Genomic DNA, 17322 nt, shown 5'->3' on the forward strand with positions numbered 1-17322 from the left:
GTCACTGACTGGCTCTGTAATGAGGAACAGAAGGTATGGCCTCACTCTGAGCCTAGATTTCCTCATCTAAAAAATGTGTATTTAAAATAATACCCCTCTCATAGGTTGTTGTGAGGATTAATGAGATGATGCAAGAAGAATACTGGACACTTGGTGGGCACTGAATAAAGAGGTACCCACTACTATTCAAGGTCTCATTTTCTTTTCCCACGTGATACCCTCACATGTGTTGATTTGCTGAGTCTTCTGTGAGAACTATCACGATCGGGTTTCTTAGGGAGGGATGAGGTAGTTATTCCTTAAGGGTTTTTCTAAAGTCTTAGACAATGTGAGCCTATACAGGTACTCTGGGAGGTGGTGTCATTGAGCCGTTCAGAGTATAGGGTCTGGAACCAGATTATCTGGGTTCACATGTTGATCTTACCACTTAATAGGTGTGAGACCCTGGACAAGTTACTTGATCTCTCCATGCCTCAGTTTCCCCATCTATGAAATAGGGATAATATTTGTACCTGAACTACTTCATAAGGTTGTTATGAGAAGTTAATACATGAAAAATGATTAGAATGGTGTCCAGCAAATAGTAACTTGCTAAAAAAAAAGTGTTGGTGGGGCCAGCCCAGTGGCACAGTGGTTAAGTTTGCATGTTCCACTTCAGTTGCCTGGGGTTCACAGGTTCAGATCTAGGGTACGGACCTAGCACTGCTAGTCAAGGCATGCTGTGGCAGCATCCCACATAAAATAGGGGAAGATTGGCATAGATGTTAGCTCAGGGCCAGTCTTCCTCACACACACACACAAAAGTATTGGCTACTACTCTTACGTTATTATTATTATTATCACTATTATTCCACCAATAAAATGTAATAGTCTCCCTGTCTCCAGTCTTTCTACTTATAGCTCCCTTACGTACTGCCGCCATATTAATATTCCTAGAGCTTCAATCATATTAATCCCTTGCTTAGAAATCAGTGGTAAAAAAAATAAAAGTCTATATATCTTACCCTGGCATTCAAAGCTATGATCTAGTGTTGAACTATCTTCTGACATGTTCTCTTGAAACTCCTGGATGTGAGTCTTTGTCCCTTGAACCTGACATTTCATCTGGAGGCCAGAGGAAAGCTAGTTCCTTGCTGGCTGTGTTGCCTGCTAGGATCATCCATTGGGGAGAAATGCCCCATGCTGCCCTGCTGGTGTGCTTTGTTTCCAGCCAATATCCTTCTAAAGTGAATATGATACTGAGTGTGGTCTGTTAATGTCATGTTAAGAAGACCCTTCTGGTGAGTTTTGCAGCTTTGTATTTCCCACAGTGTCTTGCACAAAGTAGGTGTTCAAGAATATTTAAAAATAAACATTATGTCAGAAAATAGACTTCTTAAATGGGTAGCCCATTACAAAGGCACGCTTAGGCTTTTGAGGCAGCTGTTTGCAAAATAAGTCAGCAGATTAGGCATAAAAAAGAAGTAATAATGCTGCCTCAATAAGCACAGCAATAGAGGATGGAGAAGATGATATTTTTAAAGGCAAATAGAAAAACTATATAATGAGAGGGAGCCTTTGGTGTAGGGGCCTAAACACCTTAAATTTAACAGCAAGCCTAAGTTAAAATTTCTGAATTTCTCAAAAGAATCTGTATTGTTCTTTGTTGGTAACTTAAAAGTGAACATGGTAAGATTTCATTCCAATATAACTTTTGTTTCTGAGAGAATTCTTTCTCTGCTTTCTGCATTATCTTTGCCCCACCTTTATCTTTCCATCATTTGAGGGGCAAATTGATTTGGAAGGAGCAGATAATTTTTCTTATTATCTATGTCCACCTATTATTACAGCTCTATTTCTGTTAGAAAATACACAGGCCCTTTGACCTCACATCTATAGATCTCAATCATTAATTTCAGAGGGGAATATCTTTAAGAGATAATTTAGGTTTAGGTGGGAAATTTCCAAATCTGTAAGAGAGAATTGTTAAAAGTCCATGAAAGAGCCCAAATGCGCTAGCAAACTATAAAAGTTCTTATGAGAAAACAGAGAGGAAAGCTTCATAACACTCGATATGGCAATGATTTCTTGGATATGAACCAAAAGCATAGGCAAAAAAAGAAAAAAAATAGATAAATTGGATTATATCAAAATTTAAAATTTCTGTGCATCAAAGGATACAGTCAACAGAGTGAAGAGGTAACCCACAGAATAGGAGAAAATATTTGCAAATCTTATATCTGGTAAGGAGTTAATATCTAGAATATATAAAGAACTCCTATAATTCAACAACAATAAAAAAAACCCTAATTTAAAAATGGGTAAAGGATTTGAATATGCATTTCTCCAAAGAAGACACATGAATGACCAATAATGACATGAAAAGATGCTGAGCATCACTAATCATGAGGGAAATGCAAATCAAAACCACAGTGAGATTACCACCTTACACCTATTAAGATGCCTGCTAGCTAGAAAACAACAAAACGCAAAAAGCAAAAAAACCCACAAAACAGAAAATAACAAATGTTGGTGAGGATATGGAGAAATTGGAATCCTTGCGTAATGTAGAAAGGTAGAAATGTAAAATGGTGTGTCCACTATGGAAAACAGTATGGGGTTCCTCAAAAAATTAAAAATTTTACCACAGAGGATTTTTGGGGTAGTGAAAATACTTTACATAATACTATAATGATAGAAAGATGTCTTTATACATTTGTCCATGCCCAAAGAAGGTACAACACCAAGAATGAACACTAATGTAAACTATGGACTTTGGGTGATTATGATGTGTCAATGCAGGCTCATCAGTTGTATCAAGTGTACCACTCTGGTGGGAGATGTTGATAATGAGGGAGGCTATGCATATGTGGGGGCAGGAGGTATATGGGAAATCTCTGTACCTTCCTTTCAGTTTTTCTGTGAACCTGTGAACCTAAAACAACTCTAAAAAATTAAAGTGTTTAAAAAAAAATAGATTACTATATGATCCAGAAATCCCAGTTTTTAGGTATATAGCCAAAGGCATTGACGGGAGGATTTCAAAGAGATATTTGCACACCCATGTTCATTGCAACATTATTCTGCCAAGAGGTAGAAGCAACCTAAATGTCCCTTCATGGATGGATGGATAAAGAAAATGTGGTATATACATACAGTGGAATATTAGTCTTAAAAAATAAGGAAATCTTGTCATATACTACAACATGCATGAACCTTGAGGGCATTATGCTAGGTGAAATAAGCCAGTAACAAAAGAAAAATACCACATGATTTCACTTATAAGAGGTATCTAAAGAAGTCAAACTCTTAGAAGGCAGAATGGTGGTTGTCAGGGGCTGGGAGAGGGGGAAATGGGGAGATGGTGTTTAGTGGGTGTAGAGTTTCAGTTTTGCAAGATGAAGAAATTCTAAAGACCTGTTGCACAACAAAGCGCATCTAGTTAACACTACTATGTTGTATACTTAAAACATGGTTATTAAATTTTATGTTACGTGTTTTTACCACAATTAGAAAAAAACGGAAGGAAATGCTGACACATACTACCATATGGATGAACTTTGAAGACATTATGTTAAGTGAAATAAGCCAGTCACAAAAGAACGAATACTGTATGATTCTCCTTATATGAGGTTCTTTGAGTGGTCAAATTCCTGGAGAGAGAAAGTAGAAGGGTAGTTGCCAGGGGCTGCGGGAGAGAGGAATGGGGAGTTACTCTTTTATGCATAAAGAGTTTCAGTTTTGCAAAGTGAAGAGTTCTGGAGATGGGTGGCGGTAATAGCTACACGACAATGTGAGTGAATGGACTTAGTGCTACTGAGCTGTACACTTTAAAATGGCGAAGGTGGTAAATTTTTTATGTGTATTTTACCACAATTAAAAAGTTCATGAAAGAGAAAGATCCTTTCTGGGGTAGTAACTTATTAAATGATCATTTTAAACCTTATTTTAAAAGACAAGGTAAAATAACATTTTTCTTACCAGAATGAAAAGACAATATAAATCCTTTTCAAAGAATTTCATGTTTCCATGACAACATTTGAAAGTACTTTTTAACACTTAGAACCATCTGTTCATGTGAACTTTGATTACCTTGACAAATTATTTAGTCTTTATAAAGGAAAGCTCCTGGTTCCTGTAGTAATGTTTGTGAGAAATACATTTATGAGGCATGTAAAATGTTTCCTCAATTCTTGTCTGTTTTAGACAAGAAGGAGTAGTTTTCTTGGACACTTAAGTTTGTGGAATGCATCTGTCAAGTATGTCTGACTAGAATAGAAAGTTTGGAAGAAATAGCCGGGATTAGATTGGTTATGTGCAGTTGCTGCCATACTGCAAAGAGCTTGGAAGGGCGAGCAGAAGAATTTGGATGAATATAAAAGTGTAAGTTCTAGTGCATGAGTTGAGTGGTAGGTGTACAGATATGCATTTTCTTATTAAGGTTCATAGTTTATCTAGGACACAAATGTCGTAAGCGTGATGCTAGAGAATAAAACAACTTAAAAACTGCCTTTAAAAATTAAAGTTGCCAAATACCATAAGGAGTCAGCGTTGAACTTCTTTAGTTCTTTATCATCTTCCCGCAGTAGTGCCTGCATTTCCTGGAGGCAGGATCAATGCTCTATTCATCTCTGAATAGCCAAACCCTAACACAGGACCTCACATAGTCGCTGCTCATAAATGTTTTTTGAAGGAACAATGGACTGAATTTCCCTCTTCATCTCTATTGCCACTTAATAATTTCTCATTTTCGCAACACACATTATCCTTTGCTCAGTTCTGTATCTATGTGAGTTGCCACCAGCAGGTAAATTGTTTCGCTTCCATCTCACCAGAATTGCTGTGAAATCAGTTCTCTTTATTCATCGCTAAATAATTCATTGGAGTCATTCATTTATCTCTCTTATACGTACTCTCCAAGTGATTATTCGTACCTTTTCTTCTCTTGGGCCCCCTTGTTCTTCCTCTTTCCTAACCTTACGCCCTACAGAGAAAACTGAAACCATCTGGTGAGAGCTCCCATCAGAGTTTTTATTTTCAGCAGAGCATGAATTCCATCAACTTTCCTTCCCTCCAGTTTCTGATGATCAGGTTTCTTTCCTCCTTTATTATCATTATTTTGAAAACTCAAATAATTTATACATTGTAGGGGGGAAAGAATCCCCCTCCCTCTGAAGCTAACTTCAGCTGCATGTGGGATTTTCGTCTCAGCCCAGCAGACCATGACAGGTGGTGAAGGGAAGGGGAGGTAACGCCTGCTCAGACAGCTTTTCCCCCTCCTTGCTCCCCTCTCTAGTTCTTGCCCCACCCCCCCAACCCCCTGTCGCCCATAGTCCACCCTTCACTTTACTCCATTGTCCCCATTGTTCAGCATGGGCATCCGAGTATGAGTAGATGAATCAGACGTAAGCCCGGTGTTTTGCTTCAACTTACCCTTTACCTACTTTGTGCCACGAACCGTGCCAGATGCTTTGCATGTCATTTCCTTCTTTCCACTTGCAATCTGAATTCTGAACAGCAGATTAGATATGAGAATAACCTGTGAATAAGTTAAAGGCTGACTGCATGTTCTTGGTGCTAACGTTTTACGTGGAATTCCTCGTTACCTTTTGCATTGCTCTCATCATACTATTTTATAATATATATTCTGTTTTCCCTAACACAGTCCTAAACTGGTAGAAATCTTATTTTCCTTTTGTTTGTGCCCCATTGATAGCATGTGAAAAAGCACTGCCATTTCAGAGTGCTTCTTCACTGTCCTGTATTGTGTATAAATTCTGAGAGCTGTGGGACCTGCCATTTGGACCGTGTTCACATTTTGAGTACAGCCGTGCAGCTTGGTGCTTTCTCCGTGGTCATTGTTTTGCCAATGAAAGCTTAAAAGATTATATGATCCTGTCAGATAAAATTGGTGAACACCAATAAGCCTTTTGATTATTATCTAGTGTCCAAGTCTGGAGTTAATATCCATAAGTGATCAGTATGTTACCCGCTTTCTTACCAGTCACTAACGGTACCACTTAAACCACGGAGTTGGTATGGATCCTTTTGGCACAGTGAGTCAAAAGATTGGACTAGCATTGTTTATAAATGAATGAAATGATCAACCCTAGCAACTGATTTAATTGCCTCTGAGTTAGAGACCAGCAAGGGAAGCTTGATTGTTAAAAAAGGAAAAAAATCCTGACACTTGATTATGTAATTTTAACTAATTCCTTCATTCAACAGATAATTAGCACCCATTAAACATGTGCCAGAGAGACAAAGACAAGGTACCCTCTCCATGTTTTTTTTGTTTTTGTTTTGTTTTGTTTTTTTGGTGAGGGATATTGTCCCTGAGCTAACATCTGTGCCAATCTTCCTCTATTTTGTATGTGGGACGCCATCACAGCATGGCCCCACATGTGGTGTGTAGGTCCATGCCTGGGATCCAAACCTGTGAACCCCAGGTTGCCTAAGCACAGTGGGCAAATCTAACCACTGTGCCACCAGGCCGATCCCTCCCCTCCCCATGTTTAAGGAGCTTGCAAATAGTAGACAAACTTCTTCGTCCTCCACAGTACCTAGTAGAAGTCTTGCAGATGGGTGTCCAAAATTAATTCACCCAGCAAATACTTCTTGTGTGCCTAGTATGTGCCAATAGTGGTTGACAGATGATGTCACACCCCCAGCTGGTTAATGGGTGCTTCTTGGGAATTGAAAATATGTCCAGACTTTTCAGTGGTTACTAGAAATTAAATTGGAAAATTGTCTTGCATTCTTGCAGCATGTAAATATCTAACGTTTTCTAGTTAGAGAGAAAGGGGTTAAATTCATTGGACTTCACACAGCAATGTAATTTGTTTTTCACAATGAAAACTGTTCTATATTGAGAGATTTTCTTTTTTATTAACTACAACTTTCTAAATCATCTGTTTTAAAGGAATCTTTTTTTTCTTGTTTAGTGTATCCTACAAATATCACTGTGATAGCAAATAAAAATTTTGAAGCGAGAAGAATTAGCCTCTGATTTACCAATTCTTTGTTTTCTATCTTTGCTTCAAATAATTTGGTGTTTTAGACCAGTGTTTCTCAATTAAGGGTGGTTTTGCTGTCCCCTCTGCCGCGGACATTTAGCAATGTTAAGAGACATTTTTGGTTGTCACAAGGGATTAGGGGACAGAGACCAGGGATGCTGCTAAACATCCTGCAGTGCACAGGATAGCCCCCTGTAACCAAGAATTGCCCAGCTCCAAATGTCGTCATACCAAGTTGAGAAATTCTGTTTTAGGTGGTATGCTTTGTGGTGAATGGTGAAAAGCGTATAAACCTTATATATAACATGTAACACCAAAATATAAGAGATTAGAAATAGCTATTTCTTTTTTTTTTTTCAGTCAGAATGTCTTTTTTATTCAACAGATGGCTTTTGAGTGCTGTCTATGTGCCAGGCGATAGGAATTCCAGATATTTTGAAGGCATAAGGTCCCAGTTCTCAAAGAGCTTACATTCTAAAAATAGAGATGATATGTAAACTAAATAATTACAAAATAATGTGCTAAATTTATAATAGAGCTAAGCAGTAAATAGCTTTGTTTGGGTGCATCAGAGGTGCCTCGACAGAGGAGGTGAAGATTGAGTAGTTGGCAGAAATCCTGCTGAAACTTCAACACTCACTCAGATGCTAGTTAGGAAAGGACAGCCCAAGCAGAGGGAACAGCGTGTGAAAAAGCCTGGAAGCTTGTTAAACAGCAAGAAGTGTAAGTAGTTTTTGATGTTGAGATGAGGCTGGAGTTGTAGGTAGAGGCCTGCTTTAGGAGGGCCTTGAAGCCAGGGAGTTTGGAATTTATCCTGAGGGCAGGGGTGTAATACAACTAATACACATTTTACAAAGACCTTTCTGAAGGTTCTGTGCAGGATGGAGATGAGAAACCCTTTGGGAGAGTAGTTTAGCTGACCCAGTAAAACTCACGCAGGTCTGAGATAACACAGAAAGGTCCGATGGCAGGCCGCAGCATCTTCCGTGGTAGGGCAAACCTGTAGATAAAGAAGATACAGGATGACGTCCGCATTTTGTCTTGGGGATTTTGTGGGTGGTGGAGCCGTTAAACCAGGATAGAAAATATACGGGAGGAGGCGGAGCAGATTTGGAGAGTGGGTGATAGAAATGGTTTTTTTTTCAAACATGTTGTTTTTGAGGTGTCTGTGGAACATGTATTTTTTGCCTAGGAGCTTATTGAATACTTGTCTGTTATGATTATTAGGAATGACACAGAAGAAACATTGTGGCCTAGGAGTAAAGAATTCTATTTCTAAATTTGCCAGTGATTGCTCATAAGGCTTTGGAAGTATTACTTAGGTTTTTCATCTGCAATATTTGGAGCCTGCTGATGGAAACATACCTCCTAGGGGAGTTGTTATAAGTGATACTGAGGTAAAGAATAAATAATTGAATATTATAAGGCATTTGAAAAATTGTAGTAGTTAAACATTCTGGGGGCTATAGCAACCGTTTACCGAGATAAATGTTTATATCCCCAAGTTTGGTTCTCAAGATCACTCATTTTGATGGCCTTTGAACAACATTGGCTGAGTTGCATGAATTGCCTCTGGTGTGTTTTAGATAAAGTTTGTTTTTTATTTTAGACTTTTCATTACTCAAATCTGGTTTTTCCCTGCTTTTTGCATTAGAAGAAAAACTTTGTCTTACTGTTTATGACCAAACCTTTTGTGCTAAATATTGTTTATACTTACGCTACAAAAAAAGTAAGATAAAGGCACTCCCTTAAAAATGTTCACTGAAAATGCATTAGCTAATAAACAGGAAAAGAAAAACTGTTGTAAACTGTTTGCCATTACTGGGTTATTTTAATGATCTTCATTGAGGCTTCTCTGTCCATCAGCCCTTTGAGCAGGAAGCAGTTTAAGGCTTCTTCTGATTGTTACTACTAACACACTGTAAAGATCTTTTTCCTTTAATCTATTTAGTACAGGATCTATTTAGTACTGGCCTGTGTCCCAGAATACCATCAGAGATAAGGCTATTATCCTTTCATTGAGCATTATCCTGGGAAAGTATTTATAAAATTGAACTCTGTAGCACCTGCCGACCTCCTTTTTTACATGAAGAAAGGGTGGGGATGGAGATTATGTTCCCTGAATTCAGATGGAGCAGTGTGTGTGACCGCACACAAAGTGCTTTAGTTAGGGGCTTTTATATTGTGCAAATGGATCCCATCTTGGACTCTGAAAGAAATCAGTTGACAATTCAGATCAGGAAGTTGATGATCCTGTTGGATGCTCTGCGGTTATTGGCTCAGTTGCTGTTTTTTCGTGGGTAATTCTGTGACAGAACTCCCAGCTCTTTCAGGATTAATCCAAAATGTTTGCTTGCCATTGCTGTCATGTTTTCTCTAAAATTGCTATAAATAGAATCTAGTGGCATTATCTTCAACATGAGAAACTAATTTTAGAAGTTAGGTATTTAATATTCATGCTTAACTTAAGAAATGTCATTAAAATGGAAAAGAATGATCAAAAACAATTTCAAAAACTTAATTTCCTATTGAGTCTATCTGAAGAAGCTCAAGAAACATGAAGAATAGTGGCTTGTAACTTTCAAGTATTTCTTTAAAAATATTGTACATTGTCAGATCACTTGAATTATCTTTATATAAAATAGATGCTACCTTTACTTATGTAAGGATGCTATTAAGGGCTGTATATTTAAACGTTTCACAAGTTGGTTGCTGGTTTGGGGCAACGTGATATAATGCAGCAGATCTGCAGCAAAATTAGAACTAGAGCCTGGGTCTCCTCAGTTAACAAAATCTGTTGTACAACGAACCTCACAGTGTTCTAGTCACTGTTTTACAAAATTAGCAGGTCAGTAAAATAACACTTATCCAGGATTTGGTGAGCTGTAGCTATCTGGATTTTATATATTATTTAGATTTTTATAGGCCATATAGTTAGAGAAATTGATAGTTGTTTGCATAACTAATCTAGGATTGAATTTAAGCCGTATTTAAACTGTCTGAAAACTGGGAATCTTTTTATCAGTTTACTAATTTTATCAATTTATTCAGTTTATTTACAGTTAGTGTTTCCTGACTTCTAGATAAGAAACAAGTAATGTGTTATCTGAACGCATATACGCTGCATGCAGTAATTTTAAATATTTAGTAATGGAAAGCATGGGAAAGAGATGGCATGTGTAGTTGAGGATGGGTTTTGTAATCAAAGAGATTGAGGGTTTAATCCCACCTCTACTGCTAAGTGACCGTGTCCTCTGGGGCGAGTGATTTACCTTATCTCTTAGCCTCGATTTCTTCCACTGTAAAGTGGGCTTAATAATGCCTGCCTAATAGAGTTATAGTAAATGTCATAATTAATATATATATGGAGCGTGAAGAGAGGCTTACCCCACCAGTGACTTTCTAAGAGTTCCCAGCGTGATGGGAGGAGGGGACAGTTCTCTCACCCGTCCCCAGCCCGCCTCTTGTGATGAGAAACTTGCGTGGGGAACAGAACCAGCCTCCAGAATGGGCTTCTCTTGGCCTAACTCTCTGAAGCACTAGGACTGGCAGAAACTCTTGGCTTCTTCAGTAGGAGAATTTTACCATATTTCTTTTCTTCAGTTGTTTGGAGACATCCCTGAATGCAGTTTGGTCAGTTATAATTAAAACTTGACTCTTTAAAAAAAAAAAAAAATATATATATATACACACACACACATGTTTATACATACATACATACATACATAAATAGGTATATGTCATCTTGTATAGGGCCTGATATATGGCAGACACTCAGTAAAGGTGGTTCTGGTATTTACTGTTGTTATTACCCTTAATATTATTAAAATTTGTACCTAAATTACCCGTGAAGAATCATTTTTAAATGATTGAGGACTGATAGTATAGACCAATCAAATTCTTATTAATTCTATAATGTTTGAAAGTTGTATATGTTGAGTTAACATTAACATATAAAATTAAAGTGAATTTGGGGCTGGCCCGGTGGCACAGCGGTTAAGTGCGCATGTTCCGTTTCTCAGCGGCCCGGGGTTCACCAGTTCGGATCCCGGGTGCGGACATGGCACTGCTTGGCAAAAGTCATGTGGTAGGCGTCCCATGTATAAGGTGGAGGAAGATGGGCATGGATGTTAGCTCAGGGCCAGTCTTCCTCAGCAAAACGAGGACGTTAGCTCAGGGCTAATCTTCCTCAAAAAAAAAAAAAATTAAAGTGAGTTAGAAAAAGAATTTGTTCGGACTCTGTTCTGTTAGCTAACATAGAGCTTTTCTTTCAACAGGTTCAGCATTATGTACCTACGACCTGAAGCCTTCTGAATATACGACATCTTCAAAAGCTTCTGCTCTTTGCCCGAAACTACCAGTTCCAGCGAGGTAAATTTTATTGTATTTTGCTAGCTTGTGGCTTCTTTTTGTAGGTAAATTTTGAACTGTATGTGTTATTCTGAGCAGAGTCACTGGATGATCCTGTGGCCCAGATCCAATACTTCTACAACAAAATTTAAAAAGCAGGAATGAAAATGACAACGTGTATTTCCTATCTTTAAAAAAACCACACACAAACAACTTTCCTCATTCTCAGATATTTTTAATTTCTTTTGGGGGCTTACTTTTTTTTAAAGTCATGATTTTTATATATACAAGACCGCTGAATCATTATAAAATCTACAATAAAATTAGAAGCCAAATTTCACAGTCTCCAAAGATTCTTTAAAGTTGATCCTAGTAGTACTTACTGAGATTAATTTTTAATGTACTTTGTAAATTTAAAAAACGTGCCAGTGCTTATTCTCCATAGTTTCAGGCTGTATCCTTTAGGTACATTTCCTATCATAGGCTGTTTGCCATATCTTATCCAAGGTCTTTTTCAACAAACATTTATTACTAAGTACCTACTGCTTATAATGGATACAAAGGTAAATCAAGAAATGTTCTTTGTTTGGAAGGATCTCAAGGTAGTTATAAATAAAGCAAATTTTAAAATTATAAATAATTTTTTTAAAAAGGAAATAAATTCTCAAGCATTGTAGAATATATCCTCAGAATTAAGTATAGTGCAGGATTAGGAGCATATCTGATCCTGAGAATCTTGTGACACATGTGTGTGACATGAGACAGCTTTGCCAGGAATACTAAATCGAAACCACTGTTATTGTATCTCAGTGTATTACAGCAAGCTAATGGTTAAAATTTTGAGACTCAGGGGCTGGCCCCATGGCCAAGTGGTTGGGTTCACGCACTCCGCTTTGGTGGCCCAGGGTTTCGCCAGTTGGGATCCTGGGCGTGTACTTAGCACCACTCATCAGGCCATGCTGAGGCATTGTCCCACATAGCACAACTAGAAGGACCCACAAGTAAAATATACAACTATGTACTGGGGGGCTTTAGGGAAAAGAAGGAAAAAGAAAACAAAAAGATTGGCACCTGAGCCAACATCTGTTGCCAATCTTAAAAACAAAAAATTTTGAGACTCATCTTATCTTATGTCTGCTTTCCTTTGGCTTGCTTATGGTGTAACTAGTGCTTTATGAACTTGAATTTGAAATTTTCTGTTGAAAAGCAGACAAAGGATACATCAGTTACTTGGATTTCCAGTACTTCTAGTCTTGTCAAGTTGCTTCTGAAATTAAAATGTAAAGCCTATGGACTTAAAATAAAAGGACCATTTTAAAAGATACTAAGTAAGAGAGACCTACAAATTTTGGGCCCAGAACAGTGGGTAAAGAGACTCCATTCATGGAAATTGAGAATATTAGGGAGGCTGTGACGGTAAAGAAAAGGAGGTCCTTTGAATTGAGACATTGGAGAAAATTTATCAAAATAAATTCAAGAAAAGCGCTGTCCTCTTATCTACTCAACTATTAAAGCCTGTTTTTAAATGCATACTTGTTTTTGAGGACAGTCGCTATTTCAAGGCATAAACCTATTATAAAAGGATGACCAGAAAGCCTCGGTGTGAGAAGGAGGTTGATCTGCTCCTGATAATATGGATGGGGCAGGGATGGGGGCCAGTGCATATTGCAAACCCTCCTCCGCCTCTGATCTCTGACTCCACCATGTTGAGGACCGTCTGTTCCCGGTTATTCTGAGTGTTCCAGCCTTGGCTGCACGCACACGCATGTCTCACATATGGCATCCTAAGAATATTCACTGCAAGACAAAACCTGGTAGTAGGGGCTTGGGTTTTAGAGATGGACAGACTTGGCTTCTAACAAGGTCATCCCCTAATGTCTCAATAATCCAAGATGCAATGATGAACCGGTACCCTTCTGAAACTGACTGTATACTATGTTTCTGCTGTAGTTAAAGATCCTCATGTTCTACTTATTTTAGTACTTCACAATCTAAGTATCTTACCACTTTTGTCTGAACTCAGCCTTTTGGAAAGTAAAAGAGAAGAAACAGCTGACAGAAGGAAGGCAAATGAGGACGTTGTAAATATCATAGCTTAGTATTTGGCAAGCAAAGTGAAAGGATCAGAAAACAAGAATAAATTTGTTTTAATAAAAAACTTGGGTCACTCCCCTGTTCCATGCATAGTATTAGATACCACATCTCCAAGAATGAGTAAGATCTAGTCTCTGTCCTTAAGACGCTCTGTCCTTAAGAAAAACAGAGACTACGTTTTTGGTGACTTTTTTAATATGCACCAAAATACCAGCAGTAGGCAAACCTGTGATGCAGGCAAATGACCCTCAGCATCTTTCCCATCTCTTTTGCTGTTCTCCTAGGAGCACCCCAGTGGGACAGAAAGAGCTGAACTCTGAGTCCAGATAGGCCTGGGGGTGAATTCTGTGTCACCATTTTCTGTTTGTCAGCTTGAGCAAGTCTCTTAACCCCTCCGTAAGCCAAGTTTCCTCATATGTAAAATGAGAATATTAATACCTCTCTCATAGAATTGTTGTAAGAATTAAATAAGATAGTATGTGTCAAATGTCCATCATTGTGCGTGGCATTTGGCTTAGGGAGTGTTATTTCTCTCCACCTCTAGAGCCTCTCCCTTCCCCCCAGCCTTCTTGCGTACCCAGGCACCTTCTGCAGCTGAAGGCAGTGCCTGTTTTAGAGAAAAGCAGTTGTAGACGAATCTGCATAAAACACTAGCGTCACATGATGGCCAAATGGTTGCTATTCCTAAGGGCTTTTGAATTTTAAAAGCAAATGCCTAGAAAGGGCCTATTTCTCCAAATTCATAACTCTCTATTGGTGACTTTCTAAGCGTGGTAGCAGTAGAGAGACTAGCTAGCCCATATATTTACAATTCTTAAGGGTTTAGGTACAGCTAGAGAAAACTGCAATACTAGGAAGAGATGACACAAATTCAGTTTATTCATCAAACATTTATTTTGGTGTCTCTGGATGACAGAAATGATACTTGGTGTTACGAAATTATTAATATGATATGGACATGAGAAACTAATAGCCAAGAAAAAAGTTACCTATTTATATTTTTTAAATAAAGGATTCAAGGTAAATTAATATTTTAAAATTATCTCTTGTGTACCAGCTACCATATCAAGCTTCTCATGTGTATTGTCTCATTTAACCCTCACAAAAGCCTGTAAGCATATTGTCCCTAATTTATATATGAGGAAATAGAGGATAAGAGAAGTTAAATGAATTAACCAAGGCCACACAACTAATTATTGGAAATCGTAATTTGAATCTAAGATCTTGTAAAGTCTATACCACAGTTAGTTTTAAAAAAAAAGAAAAAGAGTACAGGAATGGAAGAAGAGAGAAAAGAAAATGAAGTATATGAAAACTTTGTATTTTGTATGAAAACAAAATATTGCCATTAGATTCTTGACATTTATTTCCTGCCTTTCCTATGCTATAGAGATATGCTGGAACCCTTTATTATTATTCTTTCTTAAATAAAACATTTAATTAGAGATCATGTGTAATTGTTTATTTATAACCTGAAGTGCTAAAATAATTGTGTGAGCTGTACCCTCCTGTCTTCTCCTATGAAGGCAATATGGATAAGAGATATTAGGGATGGTCGATCATCATCCTTTGAGGGAGCTCATTAACTGGTAGTCTGGACTTAAAGGCACATGGACAGTATGTTTGCCAAGGTAAGACACAATTTTCCTGTGAGTGGCTAACTTTTAAAAATCTTTAGAAGACTCATTATAGATTCATTTTGTTCTTGTTGACTAATGTTTCAATAGTGTAAAACAGCATCAGTTCCTAATGAGATTACATTGACTTCGTAAAGATTCAATATTCTGTGGGCTTCAAAAGGTAGAAAAAACTTACTATAAATAGAATTCTGTACGCTTATCCTCTTAATTAAGAGGCACAAAGTGTGTCATTTAGGTTAGACATTAAAGTAGAAATGATCTCATATACTAGGTTTCAGAAGTATTTTCTGAGAGGTATATGGAATCAGCTAACTCATGTCTTCTTAAGTTCGTTATATTACATGGATTTAAATGGTAGAATATAAGACAAATCATTTCAATGCCTTGATTACTTAGGTTTTTGAATAGGAACATAATTCAAGTATAAGAACTCACCATGGTTGGTCGAATTGTTTTTGTTAGAGGAAAAGTTGAGAAAAAGGAAGGATGTACAAGGGAAGGTAGTGCTTTATACTTTAAAGCTAAGTATTTAATTTTGTTTTTTACTACTGTGTCTAAATATTCTCTTCTCTTTTATTTGCCTTCTATTTTTGTTATTCCTGACTAGTAAGGACGGATTTTCACCATTTTGACCATCACGTAGACAGTGTAGTTAATCAGCTTGTGCTAATTTTATAACCTTCAAATTTAAGGCTGTCGGGGATTTTTTTTTTTTTTTTGACTGACATAGATTGAATTGTAAGGGACTGTTAATATTGTGCTCCAAGTCTTTGAAAGATACTTGTAAAAGTACTCCTTCCAATTGGCCAAGTGTTTATATATGGAGTAAAAATAACTTAAAGGGGTAGAACAGATATTACTCAGCATTTCCTCTTAAATAAAAATGAGGGATTCGAATTTTAATAGTATAATCCTTCCCTTTTCAAATCATCTGTCCTCATTCTAAGTCTGAAAAGCAGAAAAATACTAAAGGTACTGGGCATGCTGCTCCTATTAATTTAGAATCATTGATCTATGGGTGGGCTCTTTATTTTTTTTATTAACATGATTATTATTATTAAGATCTAAAAAGCCTTCCAGAGGACTTATTCTTGCCCTTTCAACTAACAGATGGAGGAACTGAGAGAGAGAGTGATGGAATGACATGCAGCTGCACAACCTTAGGAGCATGATCTAGGGCTTTTGAAGTGAAGTCCAATTTTTTTTCCTTTATCACAGGCTCCAGTCTCTTTTGGAAATGATATGTATTTCTCTTTGAGTCTAAAAAGACATCAACACGGGCCAGCCCGGTGGCGCAGTGGTTACGTGTGCACATTCCACTTCGGCAGCCCAGGATTCGCCCATTTGGATCCCAGGTGCAGACATGGCACCGCTTGGCAAACCATGCTGTGGCAGGTGTCCCACATATAAAGTAGAGGAAGATGGGCACGGATGTTAGCTCAGGGCCAGTCTTCCTCAGCAGAAAAAGAGGAGGATTCGCAGCAGTTGTTAGCTCAGAGCTAATCTTCCTCAAAAAAAAAAAAAAAGACATCAACATCCTATTAGGATATGGGAGATGTAGGTGGAGCCACCTCTGGACAGAGGATAAAGTTCACTTACAGTTCTCTGACAGGAAAGAGGAAACAGGAGAGCAGAGCCGAGAAAATTGATGGATATTAAAAACAAGAAAAAGACATCAATAACCTTAAGGTGGATCTATGTCATGTTCAAGGCTGGAGGCAAGTGAGTTAAACAGAGGCTATATCAGAGATGATAAGGTAATAAATAAAGCAGATATAAAGGTATAGATAATCATAGAGCAGACAGGACTTTAGTTTTGAAGGACAGAGAACCAGGCTTTAGTTAACAATATAGGTAGAAGTCCTTAGACAGGGACATTAGCCTGGTAGGGACAGTATCTAGACAGCTTCAGGAGAAAAACAGTTGTAGGGTACAACAAAGTTGTCAGTTTAAAGGTTTCTTTCCCAAATCCACCTCCATTGACTTAGGAACTGATAGTTCATCCTATTTGACTCTTTCCTGTAATATTTCTAACTAAATCCATTTCACTTAAAAGTATTCTGTAATTTAATATCTTCTTACATTATTAATGAAACAACTTTTGGTCAAAAAACAATAACTTGCATACCTGTAATTCAAGCATTATTCAGAATGCTCTGGCTTTCCACAATTTCTAATAGAATATCAAATCTTTGGCCTTGACTTTCACTAACACCATCAGGGAGGTATATACAAATACACCA

At 37.6% G+C, this 17322-nt stretch overlaps 1 protein-coding gene across 3 annotated transcripts in view; it reads left to right on the forward strand.

Annotated features, from left to right (window-relative positions):
• The window catches only part of SLC44A1 (solute carrier family 44 member 1), a 179488-nt gene that overhangs the window by 85362 nt on the left and 76804 nt on the right, over positions 1 to 17322 (forward strand). For all 3 annotated transcript variants that reach the window (XM_023629816.2, XM_023629815.2, XM_023629817.2), the window contains exon 5: positions 11273 to 11366. In XM_023629816.2, the coding sequence (XP_023485584.1) occupies positions 11273 to 11366 (94 nt within the window). The remainder of the gene's footprint in view (positions 1 to 11272; positions 11367 to 17322) is intronic.

This window comes from Equus caballus, chromosome 25 (genome assembly GCF_041296265.1).
Source record: "Equus caballus isolate H_3958 breed thoroughbred chromosome 25, TB-T2T, whole genome shotgun sequence".
NCBI lineage: Eukaryota > Metazoa > Chordata > Mammalia > Perissodactyla > Equidae > Equus > Equus caballus.